The sequence below is a fragment of the Callorhinus ursinus genome, unplaced genomic scaffold (genome assembly GCF_003265705.2).
Source record: "Callorhinus ursinus isolate GAN/ISIS: 27379988/994484 unplaced genomic scaffold, GSC_fseal_2.0 scaffold15, whole genome shotgun sequence".
NCBI lineage: Eukaryota > Metazoa > Chordata > Mammalia > Carnivora > Otariidae > Callorhinus > Callorhinus ursinus.
Window position 1 is genome coordinate 3,553,300 of NW_027397077.1, and position 15,552 is coordinate 3,568,851.

The 15,552-nt window shown below is 41.3% G+C and overlaps 1 protein-coding gene across 2 annotated transcripts in view; it reads left to right on the forward strand.

Annotated features, from left to right (window-relative positions):
- Window positions 1-15,552, forward strand: part of SACM1L (SAC1 like phosphatidylinositide phosphatase) — a 51,277-nt gene that overhangs the window by 10,089 nt on the left and 25,636 nt on the right. The window contains exons 2-8 of one of the 2 annotated variants that reach the window (XM_073901060.1): window positions 1,298-1,395; window positions 4,010-4,084; window positions 5,337-5,464; window positions 7,450-7,599; window positions 9,668-9,727; window positions 10,610-10,643; window positions 15,417-15,518. In XM_073901060.1, coding sequence (XP_073757161.1) covers window positions 1,298-1,395; window positions 4,010-4,084; window positions 5,337-5,464; window positions 7,450-7,599; window positions 9,668-9,727; window positions 10,610-10,643; window positions 15,417-15,518 — 647 coding nt within the window. The remainder of the gene's footprint in view (window positions 1-1,297; window positions 1,396-4,009; window positions 4,085-5,336; window positions 5,465-7,449; window positions 7,600-9,667; window positions 9,728-10,609; window positions 10,644-15,416; window positions 15,519-15,552) is intronic. The other variant, XM_025885547.2, reaches the window with a different exon arrangement.

Consider the following 15,552-nt stretch of genomic DNA (forward strand, 5'->3'; position numbering starts at 1 on the left):
CAGGCAGGGCCAGTGGAATAGAGGAAGTAGAGTTTAAAAAAGGAAAGGACAAAGCCCTCGAATTGGCTGCTACACAGATGGAGATTCTTTCAAATGAGGCTTAAGGCAATAAAGATTAGTTCCTGGAAAATACAAACAAAACAAAACAGAAAACCGCACAGAAAGAAAACTGGTTCCTTCCCTAGGCCTGGTCAGCTCCTGGACGGTTGTACGTCCTCCTGCATTGTTTTCACTGTATTGTTTGTGGGAGGGGTTACTGTTTTCCGAGGCAGCCCCTGACCTCCAGCACCCTGCTTGCTTGCCTGAGTTATCCCTGAGTTATCCACGGGGTTCTCCTGAGGAGCCGCGAAGTGTGGTTTTTGTTAGGACTCTGGTTACAAAGTTGCATCCGCTCTGAGTAGTCCTCATTTTACCCCCTTTATTTCTTATTTTGCAGAATGAGAAGTTGTTTTTTTTCCTCATTCTTATTTTTTTAATATGTCATTCTAACCAACAAAAACAAAGATGCCCAAATGTTAAAGTAGTTTATTTTTTTTTTTTTAAGATTTTATTTATTTATTTGATAGAGGGCAACAAGCAGCGGGAGTGGCGGGCAGAGGGAGAGGCAGAAGCAGACTCCCCGCTGAGCAGAGAGCCTGATGCGGGCTAGACCCCAAGACTAAGAGATTATGACCTGAGCCGAAGGCACATGTTTAGCTAACTGAGCCACCCAGGTGCCCCTGAAGTAGTTTATTTTAAATAGTTTCCTGGAAATGTTTTATTTAAAATGTATTTCTTAGTATTTTTAGCTAATACATCTTCCTTACTATGTGTCAGATGTTATTCTAAATGCCTATCAAAAATGAGCTCATTTTATCCCCATGACAATGTTGTTTGATGTCTGATATTATCCCTGTTTTATGAATAAAGGAACTGAACAACAGAGAGGATGAATAACTTGCCTAAGTTCACACAGCCCAGTTAGCCTGGTTCTGTAGACCAGGTTCCTGACTACTGTCTATATTCTGCACTATGTTGAATGTAGTAAGTTAGAATTTATTATGATTTTCTTGTGTAAGTCAAACTGGTTTCACAGCAAACCTTGTGAGCATAATATACCAGTGAAAACAGTTGCAGAGAATGTGTCAGGACGGCAAAACACCTATTCGGTAGCTGGGAAATCAGTTTGATGTCAAATTTAAGTACTGCTGAGGCTGTTAAAATAAATAGGTTTGTGTTTTTTGTTGTTGTTGTTGTTTTTTTTAGAAACCTGCATTCCATCTGCTGTGGTTATTTATAGTTTTTAATTTCTTCTTAGGCACGTCACACCTGAAAAATTTTATGTGGAAGCTTGTGATGATGGAGCGGATGACGTACTTGTCATCGACCGCGTGTCCACGGAAGTTACCCTGTCAGGTATGTCTCAGCCGGGGGGCCGAAGTGGCCTCGAGAGAGACTTTACGAGAGAGACTCTGTACCGGCGGTTGCAGTAATTAAAATAAACAGATCGAGGGTATATCCGTGTGTGGGTCTCTGAGTCTCGTCTTACAACTTTGAATTCCTGCCACCTCGTTTGATTGTTATGCATTCGTTTTATGCTTCCTCCTTATTCTGAAAAGGAGGAATGATCTTGAAATTTTTACTATCCATAAGGATTTAAAAACAATGATTTCTTTATTTCTTCCCTTATCTGTACTTTAACAGGATCGGTTTTATTGAGGTCAGTTCCTTTCTAGCTGTGAGACTTAAGGTATTTGAGGGTGAGAAACTTGTTTGAGCATTAAGTGTGTGGAATTTTAACAGCAGCTTTAGTTTTTGAAAATATTCATGACTAAGGATAATTTAGTAAATGAAAAATTATATACACACACACACACACACATATATATGTATGTATCACTGACTAAAACTTGTGTTGTAGGCAAATAATGTTCCTAAGCTTTATCTGTCTATATCTTGTCTGTCTCTCCAGTTGTATGTCGGTTTTGCTTCTCAGGGGTATAAAAGACAATTTTTTTTCCAATCGTATGGAACACTGATTTCTGATTAGATGTGAAATAATTTTGGTGATAAATTAATATACACATGATATCACATTTAGAATTTCATATTTCATGTGTTTAAATACTCACCTCTAGACAGAGTTCTCTGTATTTAAGTACAGTATTTGAGTCACCACAGAGTAGGAATTCAGTAAATGTAAATATCCTTCGAATGGATAAAGTGAAATATGAAAATATTTTGAATAAGATAGTAAAGTATAAGAAAGATGGCTATAAATTTCTGTTTTCTTAGTTACCTGCATATTATTCTGGTAAGTACCATTTATATATATATATGTGTATATATATATATATATATATATATATATATATATATATAGTTTTCCTTTGACCAAATGGAATTAGAGGGCTGTTTTGGTTTGATAATTTGGCTTTTCCACATCTGTTGGTTGGTGGCTGCTCTCAAGATAGCTGGTTAGTTTTAAGCAATGTTAGGGCACTTCTAAAGTCTAGTAACACTACTACTTTAGACCGTGTTGATACAACCTAGTGCCTTATAAAAGCTTTAGCATAGATGTGTTTTCAATTATTTTTGACCTTTCAGTGATACTTATTTGTAGGTAGAGATTGCAGACCCATTAGAGGAGACAGTGCTAAAGGTCACCAATATGTAAAAAGGACACCAAGTAGTCATCAGTAGACACATGAAGAGATACTTTGACCTGAAGCCAGTGGTGATGAGGGGCTGACTCACTCACAGTTGCTCTGCTAGTTTGTTTTTTTTTTTTTAGCTGTTGGGAATGCAGACCATTGCCACGGAAAGAGGGATTTTTTTTTTCCTTCCATGAAAAACTAACATGTGTTCTTAGGAATTAATCAGTTTTATTGTTATTACACTCCAGTTAATGTAACTTAGGGCTCCATCAATAAATAGTACATTTAAGTTTATCAGATGATCTTGCTATATTCAGGATTTTCTCTAAGCTTTTCACTGCACTGGCATTCCCATTTGTCATGTTCGTTAATTGTGGCATGGCATTGCCAAGTAAGTTGAATCACTGAGAGAAACAGAAGTGAACTTCAGACCTTATTCGGAATTACTTTATTCAGAATAATAGGACTGCCTTTAAGAAATAGGACTTGGATTGACAGCAGCGTTTCAAAACGAGTTCTAGGATGGTAATTAAACTGTGAAAGAAAAATTATATAGCCACATAAGCCTCAGAGCCGTGAATGAAACCACAGAGCAGCTTTGTTCCCCTGTAGGCTGTTCAGAGGTCCATGCCTTGTGACTCCGGGAGAGGGAAGAGAGGTGATGTGGATGTCTGTAGCAACAAAATCAGCTCATTTGATGAGGACTCCTACCCTCTCCACTTTGGGGCATTATTCCCTAGAGTTCTACAGAATGTGTTTTGTGAAACACATTGACTTAAAGTTTAACAATTATGCAATGAACCCTATAATCAAAGATACTTTTTTATTAATAAGGGCATTATTGGTAAAGTCAAGGTTAATGGTGGTGCCTCCCTGTACACCTGCATTTCCTTCCTCCCGCATCCCTTGGGTCTTGCCTCCGTTTCCCATATTTGTAGATAGAGGTGGATGGGCAAGTCTGTTTATGTTCCCTTAGTTTCATGTTGGTATTAAATTCATGCCCTCCTCCCCATTAACTTTCTAATTCTCTGAAATAGACACAGACTTAGTTTCTGGCAAGAGGTTGAATAAATTTCGTTGAAAAATGACCATAGAAGTATCCCACGATTTACTTGATGAGGATGCTGAAGGATGTTACTTTGGGCACCTTATTCTTAAAGACAGGCAGAGGCCTTTATATGTCACAGGGACATCTTTATTTTATATTTTGCCAAAATGGAGGTCTAGCACTAATGAAGGACTATTGCTTTCTTAGAACAAATCATGCATATTGATTTTCAACTGAACTACAGAAGTCAAACTAAATCTCCGTTTGTATCGGTGAGCTTTTTCTATGTGATTTTTCTTTTCCTTTTTTTTTTTTCCTTTCAAAGTCAAGAAAGATATTCCTCCTTCGGCTGTTACAAGACCAATATTCGGTATACTGGGCACAATCCATCTGGTGGCAGGTAAGAAAAAATAAGCTGAGATGGGCAAAGAAGGTAATTAAATTGACACAGTATAAAATGAAGGCATACTTCCTATCGTGCTTGAGGCAGTAAATCTGTAGGTTAGATATTTGTCACTAATTTCTAAAAGTGACATACTCCAAATGACAAGTGGTAAAATCTATCAGCGTGAGGTTCTGTTGAAAAAGTTTTGTTTTTGGTTTTATTTCAACTGGAGTTGAAATCTCTAGTCAACTAGACATTTCTTCATAAATTCTAAGAGTATTTAAAACAACATTTTAATGCACTGATGCACCAGAGTATTCTGTACCGTCAGCCCCATATTGAGGTTGAATATAACCTGGTGCATCTTAGAGAATGTTACCTGGTTCTGAATTATTATTAACAAAATCACTTGATTTTGTTTATCTAAATTTCATTTCATTGAACTTAAAAAAGTTCCTGTAACATCAGGCAGTTGTGCTAGATGCTGAGTTATGGAAGATGCCAGGCCCTTTTTTTCCCTGCGGTTTACAGTCTAGTGAAAGATGCATTTTAAGTAGTAAATCACTGTAGTACGGTGTGACAAGTTCCAGGAGAGAGGTGTACATAGGAAGACTTCCAGGAAGGGCACTTGTGGGTAGAGCCTTGAATGGAGCTTAAGAATTAACTTAGTGGTAAAGGCTTACCCTGTTTTATTTGTGGGAGGAGGCGGCGGCTAGGATCACGGTTGGGGTATTACTCATAGTACTGTGATACCTTCTTAGTTCTGGACTTCATCTTTGTGATGTTGCAGTGACCAGTTAGTTATATGGCCCCAGCACATTTCTCTACCACTTAAAAGTGACATGGAGGCCATAGGGGTGGTGTAGATGGGACATTACCTCTCCCGCAGTGGTCAGATCTCATGACACATGATGCTCTGTGCTACATGCTGGGAAATGCATTAGCAGAGGCCAGTGTGCCTTGGGGATGGCAGGAGAGAGAAAGAAGCGTTTTCTGACTTTGCTCTGCATCTGCTAAGATCACTGCTTTTGCTTTTGTTTTTTTGAGAAAAGATTTGACCTTTCAGTAGGAACTTTTCTAAATACACTGTTCTTTCTATTCATAAATCCTAAGGTTTCCTTTAAAAAAAAGTTATGGGCCTTTTATGTGTACGGCACTGTGCGGTCTCACTCTGTTGCCTGTGGAGCTTAAATGGTGCCGAGTGCTACTGTTGGCTTTAGAGTTGCCTCTTTTATGTTTATGTTGTGTGTGGCTTTGATTTTTGCAGGTAATTATCTAATTGTTATTACCAAAAAGACAAAAATAGGTGAATTTTTCAATCATGTAATCTGGAAAGCAACAGATTTTGACATCCTTTCTTATAAGAAGACGATGTTGCACTTAACTGATATTCAGGTAAGAACTGGAATCACTTATGAATCACAAAAGCTGACGCAGTACCGTGGGGGCGGCAGCACGCGGATTGGACGGATTTCCTTTAAGCCTAATGATCTCAGCAGCCCGGCGAGCACGGCTCCTCTACACACCCTTACACCTGGCCGGAAAACGTGCTTTCTAAAAGTCCTGTAGTTATTGTTCTTGGTTTGCTTTTTAAAAACTGACTCAAGTTCTTAAGTTTTGAAATTTCATATGTAGAGGAAAGGACAAACAGAAAAAGCCCCAGTATCCAGCAACCAGAATTAACTTCATATCCTTTTTGTAAAGAAATAAAATATAGATACCTTTGACCACTGATCCCATTTCGTTCCCTCTTTGTCCAGAGAAAAAGTTCTCTTTGCGTTTGCCACATGCGAACAGCAGTGTGTGTTTATATCCCAGCGGCTGCCCCCCCTTAGCACGATTCCTGTACACACAGTTTTTAGTTCCCCTGGTTCAGGTATTAGGGAATGCAGTCCCCCAACAAAGCGGGTTCAGTTTCAGTTACCACGGTATATGAAGTCAAGGATTAGTGCAGCAAGCTGGAGGGCAAAGGAACAAAAAAGCAGCAGCTCTTGAAGGGAAGTTCGCATTGAACATGAGTGGGGTACAGAAGTTGCGGCTGACCCTGGGAATGCCGGCCTTCGCCCTCCACAGGTCCGCAGCCAGGGGTCTTAGTGAGGGTGAACTTCTCGATATTCATGATGAAGTGGTTGTGATGAGAAGGTTGAAGATGTCCCAGAGGAAGTGATACCAGTGACAGACTTCACAGGAAAGGAACTCTCTGGGGTATTCCATGACCTTGAGAGTGCCAAGGATAAGGCGTAAGGATAAGATACAACAATTAGGGGTACGTGGGTGGCTCAGTTGAGCGTCTGACTCTTGGTTTTGGCTCAGGTCATGATCTCAGGGCCCTGGGATGGAGCCTGGCATTGGGCTCCACACTCAGCAGGGATTTGCTCATGCTCGCTCTTTCTCTCTCTCTTAAATAGATAAATAAATCTTTAAAAAGAAAAAAGAAAGGTGTATGGCAATTGGCCAGGGCATAGAAAAGATATTCCATAGATCAATATATTCACCCCTATAAGACATGGTATTTAAGGCAATAAAAATGGTTGTATTTATTTACTAGCCCAGTATTATTTACTTGAACAGTTTTTTCTTGATTGCTATACTTGGTTGTCAGGCCATGCAACTAATTTTAACATTGCCCACTACATATGCTTTGTACCTTTTGTTCTAAAATAAATAAATATATGTCTGAGCCCAAATTAAAAATTTTGTAATACGTAGATTTGTAACAGGTAGATTAACATGTTAATCATTTGATAATCATTAAACATGACCAAACATTATCAGTTGTTTCTTAAAGCAAGGATAAAAGTAAATGTCCCAGTATTCATTGGGAAGGCCAGCTAAAATGATTATCAGAAAATAAAGAGAAGTATTATTTTACTGGACTTTTCTTTTTAACTTTGCATTTTAAAAAAGAATTTAATTCCCATCCAGCCCAGTAAAGTTTCTTAGGAATGAGGATGGTATTATTCCCTTGTTATTTCCTTGCTGTGTTATTGGGCCTCTCATGACTTTATGTTTTTCACTTGTCAAATGAGAGTAATTAACACTAAACTGCAAGGTTTGTTGTGAGGATGAAAGAGAGTCTCTAAAGGGTCTGGCGTGTGGGAAGTCATCACGTAAGGCGGTGATGTTTTGTTAAATTTCTGCCCATTAGAGAAAAACTAAAGGGCAGGAGTTCTATCCCGGCAGTTAATGTAACAATACCCCATGCTGTTGAGTGAACCTCCTCCGTCGGTCAGGAGCTGGCCTGGGTCCTGGGGAAATGGTGAGCATCCTCTGTCAGTCCTGTGCCACTGGCACTTAACAGGGCCAGCCGGCTTACAGATCTGGACAGATTCTGTTTCAAGTACGAGACAGACTGATGTTTTCCTCCCCTTTGTTTACAGTTACAAGATAATAAAACTTTCCTAGCGATGATAAACCACGTCCTGAATGTGGATGGGTTTTACTTCTCAACGACATATGATTTGACCCATACTTTGCAGCGGCTGTCCAACACCAGTCCGGAATTCCAAGAAATGAGTCTCTTGGAAAGGGTAAGCTTCATCTTCAGCTATTTTTACTTATTTTGGGGTTTGTTTCTTTTTTAAAGGGACATATCTCCATGTCATCCATAAAAATATTTATTGATTTTTTTTTGCAATCCTGGCTATCCCAGACTCACATGTGGGGTTGAAAACACACCGTGTTCTCAGTGTCCGTCATAATTGCAAATTCAGGATCCCAGAATCTGTATATGTGACCCAGACAGGACCGAGAACCAGTGGTGTAAGAATTGAGAAATCTGTCTAAACAGACATGCTGAGGGGCACCTGGGTGGCTCAGTCATTAAGCGTCTGCCTTCAGCTCAGGTCATGATCCCAGGGTCCTGGGATCGATCCCCGCATCGGGGGATTCTCCCTCTCCCACTCCCCCTGCTTGTGTTTCTTCTCTCGCTGTGTCTCTCTCTGTCAAATAAATAAAATCTTTAAAAAAAAAAAAAAAAGCAGACATGCTGGTAGTTTCCTGGCTTTCAGTGTTCTGCAGTATAACAGTTACTAACGTTAACAGCATAATAATCCTTAAAAAATGAACGTGCCAACATGCGATATTCTTTCTGCAGTGGTGCTATTTATAGTTTTTACAACGAGAAAAGTAAGAACTTACTAATGTAAGAACTTGAAAAATATTGATTTAAGGTGGGTTTTTTTTGTTGTTATTTTGCCCCCCGCCCTTTTTAAAATATGAGTGTATCTTTAAAACTAGGTCTCAAATGATATCATCCTAAAATTCCTGCTGTTCAGGAACCTGGATAATTGCTGCCCGGATATTTTAGTAACAAACCTTAGCTGTGTTTAGGGGGCAGACAGAATTTTAAAGGTTGCTGTCTGTTACCTGTTAGGCTAGACCCTATGAAATTGCCAGTAATTGACCATTTTTGACTTGAACGATAATTTCATATGGTTCACCCTAAATCGATATTTTAGTTGACTGGCTCTTTTAAGATTTTATACTCTAATCTAGTAAAATTATATGAGACTTGAATGTAAATTTAGATGTAAGCTAAGCAAGCAAGCAGTTTGGCTTTTAACTACAGAGACAGTTGCTTTTTTTTTTTTTAAAGCAGTTGCTGTGCTGCATCCTCCATTTGTTTATCAAATGTCTCTTGTCTCATTGATGTGTAAGGCATTGAGTTTGATTATGTAATGATGACTACTAATATGTGTGGGCGATTGGGAGCACACACATGCACTGGGAAGTGTGCCCTGAGGCTGGTTGTGGCTGCTCCTGGGACTCTCAGCTGGGGACAAGCATGGGGGAGTGGCAGTCCGTGTGTTTTGTAAACAGAATGGCGAGCCAGTTAATCTCCTGTGTTGTTGAGGGAACGTCTCCTGTATTTATAGTTTGAAAGTCAGAGATGCCCTCCGGCTGTTAATGTAGGGGTTGCCACATGCAGAGGTGTGTTCTTTAGGTGACAGCGAGCCAGTGAAGAATTCCCAGTAGACAGGAGACAGGTCATGTTGGAGAGCTCTTGCTGGCAGCATGTGGAGGGGTGGGTTGCAGGGGCAAGGCCAAGACTATCCGGGGAAGCTGCCCATAGTAGTTAGGCTGGAGTCAAGTGCTAGTTGGGGCCGTGGGAGCAGGGACATAGGAGAGGGGGCGGATTTGGAAGGAGATTTAGGACTTGGCAGTTGACTACAGATGAGAGAAAGACCCCAGGGCGCCTGGGTGGCTCAGTCATTAAGCGTCTGCCTTCAGCTCAGGTCATGATCCCAGAGTGCTGGGATCAAGCCCCACATCAGGCTCCCTGCTTGGCGGGAGGCCTGCTTCTCCCTCTCCCATTCCCCCGCTTGTGTTCCCTCTCTCGCTGTGTCTCTCTTTAAAATCTTCAAAAAAAAAAAAAAAAAGAAGAAAGAAAGAAAGACCCCAGAGGACTCCCAGGTTTCTGCCTGGACCCACAGCACTGGCCTGAGCCAGTGGGACGGGACACCAGGAGGAGGGGCGGATTTGAGGGGAAGACCTGTGTGTAGCCACCAGGTGGAGACATTGATTGTTGAGAGTTTTCGTCTGTAGAAACTCAGGTTGGCAGGCGATACTTGATTAATTTTAAATCTTCTTTCTCAGGCAGATCAGCGGTTTGTATGGAATGGTCATCTTCTAAGAGAACTCTCTGCCCAGCCAGAGGTAATGGACACTAAATAAAACCTGCTTATTTGTTACAGTCCAAGTTCTAATTGAATACATATGTAAAATGGCTGCCTAATCACCAGGGATTTTGGTAAATACTTCTCATTTAACTCAGTTTATAACTTATAAGCTTTGATAGGTTTGCCTCCTCGCATTGTTCTGGTTTGAAGAAACCCAATTATTTTACTCTGATCTCCCATGGAAGCCTTAAAAAAGAAGAAATACTTAAATAAAAATACATTGCTTTCTGTGAGCAAGAGAGAAGGGGTCTTGGTCTGTCAGTAGTGGAGAAATGAGCCCCAGGACAATGCAGAGCTCTGCATTTGTCCTCAGTTACCCAAGAGAGACATGCATGGATGTCATCATCTTCCTCTGTCCTTAGTTTGTACAAATGACAGGGGAGCAGGGAGGCCCAGCTGAGAAGCATAGCATATCAAATCTAGGTACATAAATTTGCTTAGTGTCTTTATTTCTTGTCATTTGCTTTGCTTCTTTTGGAAAAGTAGTTTGAGCTGCAAACAGCTAGCATGGGTCTCTCTTTTTCCTGGAGCAGTGAAGTTGCTGTAGGCAAAGAGGGATGGGTGGGAGGTAGATGTTTGGCAGCTTCATGCAGTTTTATTAGTGTTCCAAAACCTGAACACTTAAGCCCGAATGATTGCATCACATGCTTCAATTGTGCTTTAATTGGAAAGACCAGGGTACGTGAGAGACCTTTAAAAAAAAAAATAAGTTACCCATAAGCTTGATACCTTGTTGTATTTGCATGTTACCTCCATAACACACAAATATTTTTATATAGTGGAAGTATGTTTTATGCAGTGCTTCTTTTTATTTGAAGAGCATGTGTATTCCTCAGTGTCCTGTCTCTCTCCATTTCAGGTCCATCGGTTTGCGCTCCCAGTATTACACGGCTGTATCCTTTCATAGTGTCACTCTCCAGTTGTCTGGCATTCCTTAGTCCAGTATTAGTACAAGGCAGATTTAGGAACAGTCTCAATCATATGAGGAGAGTGTTTTAGAATTAGTAGAAATTGCTGTTGATAACAAAATCAAACCCATTAACATAAAATCTTAGAATACTGGTTATAAATATCCCCCCCTTTTTTTAAATGAACTCTTGAGACTGAATTATTCTCTCTGTTCAAGAGTTCTGGGGCTGGTGGTTTAAAGAAGGAGCATGCAGACTGTTTTGTATTTATTAGACTTTGTACCAATAAACAAGAGTAGTTTGAACCTGACTATTGAAATGTTCCCCTTTCCTTTAAAATAGTTAGATTCAGGAACTAGGGCGACCAGCAACATGGAGAGGAGAGTTATAATTAAAAATCGTACTTGTCATCTGAAATAGCCACAAAAAAAATGGGAATAGATGGTACACAAAGAATAATGCTTAGGGCAGGGGGAAAGTCTGTACAGATGCAAAACAAATAGTCATCATCTAATTGTAAGTTCAGTTTAAAAACTTACCGCAACAGGGAAGCAGAGTGAGCTGGCGGATAAAGGACAGGTAGCCAACGAGCGCCTGTAGTCAGCACTGTGCTCTCCCTGTAGAAACCGAGGCGATCTTTGTATTAAGAACCCCCAAGAAGCTTATTACAGAAACAATCTGTGATCTGTTTGTTCATTATGTTGATAGGATTTCTTTAAATTATTCTTGTTATACCTAAAAGCAAAAAAATACGGAGGAAACATTTGTCACATTTGTGGGAGAATAAAAACCAGAAATGCTGGGAATAAGAGCTCTTGTTTATTCTGTATCTCCCTCCCCTCCCTGGAATATTTTCAAGTTCTCCTAAGACTAAAATAAGCAGTGAATTTAGGTAGTGCTTTAAGGGGTTCGGGCCAATTTTGTGTGTGTGTGTGTGTGTGTGTGTGTGTGTGTGTGTGTGTGTTTCCAAAATGAGCTTGTGAATGGACAGTAATATCAAATGAGTTCTGGGACACTTTTTCTAGGTGATTTTAGAAACAGCCTATCCATTCATTTAGCTTTCAATCTAAAGCTTTAAATAAGCCTCTGGTTAACATAGTTTCGGTGTTTGATGTATACACAGGGAGATGAGCAGGGGCAGAGGCCTCGAGGCAGGAGCATGCCCAGGCCGTGAATGTGGACCAGGGAGAGGTGGGAGCCACCTGAGGGAGGGAGCTGGGTCTGGGTTATGCAGGGCCTTGTAGGCTCTGTGTGTATTGTAACTGTGAGGAGAAGCTTGGGATTCGAATGGAGGCTTGGCATGGTAAGACAGGCTCACTCTGACAGCGGTGTGGAGAGCAGGCCAAAGGTGAGCACGGGAGAGTACAAGGACTAACGATAGAGAAGCCATCCATCGATGCGTGGAAGAGTCTGGAGGTGGGGGTGAGGCCAGAGTATCCAGAGTTCCACTGGGACAGCTAAGCTTGAGATTGCTCTAGCTTCCAAGACGAGATGTCACAGAAGCAGGTGGAGTAACGGCATTGGAGTTTACGAGGGAAGGCCATGTTGCAGACATAAAGTTTGAGAGTTGTCTGATGAGCACAAGTGGCATCTAAAGCCACGAAGCTGATGAGCTCATCAAAGGAAGGAATGCATTTAGGGAAAAGAAAAGGCCTGGAGAAAGAAGATGGCCTGAAGGGAGTTCTAGAAGGTAAAGCCACAGACTGTAGGCCTCATTGAGGACAGAGTGGGGGAACCGGTGCGAATGAACTGCAGGACAGGAGAAATGAAGGTGACCCAGCAAAGGGCAGTGAGCAAGAGGGGAGCTACCGAAGGGAGGGTGGTGTCCCACAAGCAAATGAAGAGACTGCCTGCAAGCACTGGGGGTAATCAGCTGATTGGGTGCTGGGCGGTTAAATGTGAACGTTCGACAGGGAGGTTATGTACCTGCTCCCCCGACTCTCCTCCCCAGATGGGGCACATGACTGATGAGAAGGGTTCGCAGAAGGGGAGAGCACAGTCACGTGCTGGAGTGGTGTCCTCGAGTGTGCGACAGGTGGAGTCTAGTGCCCAGGACCTCCTCCACCGGGAAGGGAAGCAGACACATGGATGTGGACGCCAGTTGATAGAGAGCTGTGGCAGGAGCACACGGGGATGGCGTTTATTTCCACAGAGGACCAGGAAACCATGTCAGTTGGGTGGGTGGGAGGAGGGAGGAGTGTTGGAGGCCGAGAAGGTGTGGCACGGGCATCCAAGTGCGAGCGCGTGGCCCTGGGCGTAACTCATCGGTAAAGACCGGAAGTACATCTGTTCACATGGTAAAAGTGATATCATGGTGATGGGCTGCTGTGTGATTTTTGTTTTCTTGTTCCTTCCATGCTTTCTGGGTTCTTTAAAGTGTGTATGTATTTCTCTTATAATCCGAGGAAATGATTCATAAAGCAGTCACTCATATTCTGTGCTCCACTTAGTTCTCTAAGGGCAGGCTCATATCTTAGTCATCTTTGTGCCCTCGCCCAAAATAGGTGAATGAATGAATAAATATGGCCTTGGATTCTTCTCTAGTGCTGTGGGTTTTAAAGAAAAGTGAATTGGGAGTTCAGGATGAGTCATTGTTAAGTCTTGGGATCCCAGGTCAAAGAGAAGGATGAATCATTAGAAATTCATATTGCTAGTTAGTGTCCCTCAGTAACATCATTTTGAAAGTGATTTGGCATTCTCTTGTGAATTTACCAGAACTTCCCCTGTGCATACCCAATGTGTTTATACCAGGGGGTGTTTGCAAGAGTGTTCACAGCACCACAGTTGGATGGAACCACCGCCATCAGTTCCATCAGAGAAGAGTCGGGGCTCTTGTGGTGTGGTCCTTGCAGATGGCACACAGCACCGAGGAGGAGTGGTCTGCTGGCTCGCGCCGGCCAAGCATGGAACGTCCTGGTGGAAATAAACAAGGGCTGAAGCTTGTCAAGGATGTGGTGCTGTTTTTATAGAACTCAAACATGAGCCACGTGTTTTTAAGTTGTGGTTGCCAATGGTGAAATTAAAAAGGCAGGTGTATGGTCTCCTGAGAATAGTTGCTGCTTCTGGGCAAGAAGACTGGATGGAGAAGTAACAGTAATTAGATTCAGGGTTTGGTCCTGTTCTGAAGTTGGATGGGAGGTTCATAGATACATAATTTATCGTGCTGTTATGCTCTATAATGCAGGATTCAAGTTGTGTTAAGAAAAAAGTGTTACATATAAAAGATAAGCACAGGGCAAACCCAAACAAATTGAGGAAGGAAGAAGGGTAAGGCCATCGAGAGAGTGAAAGAAACCTGTCTTTCTGTTACAGTATCAAGCGGTAAAGATGAAAAGTCAAAGTAATTCTTTAGGAGAATTTGGCATTTCCTAATAAAATCAGGTGACGAATCTACTCCGTGACCTACTATTCCTAGCTCTTTAGAGCCACCGCTCCAAGATGTTTGTTTGCGGCACTTTTCTGCTAGCAAAAACCGGAAACAACCTGGACAGTCAGCTGGACAGACTGGTGTAGGCTGTGAATGGGATAGAATCCAGCCCCAGCAACAAGGGAGCCCCAGGCACGTACTGCTGAACAAAGTGGGCAAGCCAAAAGACATACACAGTGTAATTACTTTTAGGAATTTGCTCAGTGGCAAAACTAGAAAGACCAGCGAGGGAGTGGTGAACTGAGTGGATGGCGGGCCGCGTGTGGCAGGCAGCAGGGGAGCTAGATGGGGAGGGGCGCCCGCTCTCAGTGCTCCAGAGGTGCCCGGGGTGTGCGTGGGGGCGGATGTGTGAACAGGTTCAGTGATTTTTGTTATGATCAGACAATATTTAACCGAAATTGGCTATTTTAATCAATTCTGAGTGTACAGTTTAGAAAGTGGCATTACCTTCCTAATGTATGAAGAGCACCAAGCCATTTCTTTCTCCCCTATTGGAAGTTCTCAGTCCATTAAGCAATAGCTCCCCCAGACATGGCTCTTTTTGTAAATATTTAGATACATTGTGTATTCTTTTCTATTTGTTATAGTTCCTAATAACATTGTTTGAATGTAAGAGATTTGCCATCTCCAGAGGCTGCATTGCTGAGCGGGAGTGAGCAGGTGGATAGCGCGTACTACCTTTACTAGTTGTTAGGGAGATGGGTTTAGATTAAGAAAAGCTTTTGGGGGAGATACTTTTTTTTTTTTCATATTCAGTTTTACTTTTCCTGTTTCAAGGACAAAGTATAGTCAGAATTTGTTTCTGGATCCTTATATCACAGTTTGATCTGTAAATCTTCATATGCATACAAACTGTTATCGCTGATTTGTATTTGTAATTATACATATATTTTTGTGTTTTTTTTTTAATTGCAGTAGTCTCGCACCCCCCTTTTCCATTTCTTATTTGAAGGCAAAACTACTTTACATTTATGTTTTTCATTCAAAGCACAGTTTTTTGGTGATGTAGGTAATGTTTTACTTTTAGAAAGTGGCTGAGGATAGCAGGGAAAGGAAATCATGTTTTTAAAATAGAAACAATATAACGAACCACTCAAACATACTGTCCGTATGTCATTATAGGATTACTGACTTGACCAAACTTCACGGTCGAATATTACAATATTAAAGGCTTGTGAACATTCATGAAGAACCCAAAAAGATTGTACATTCTTGGTTCGTTTTTCTCTTAAAGACGGAGTCATTCTTGCTAGGGTAAATGGGTTCAAATGTAATCTGGAAATAATACCTATGATTTCTATAAATGTTATATTTTTCTTAACATAGCTAAGTTATTACTATGCACTCGTGTTCTATTAATGGAAAATACTTTGACTGGGTTCTCATCTCGAGGAGGAGTTGTTTCAGAGCTGGTGTGCGCTATTATGTAAGAGGTGAGATTAATTTTGTCAGCGTGATTCAATACTG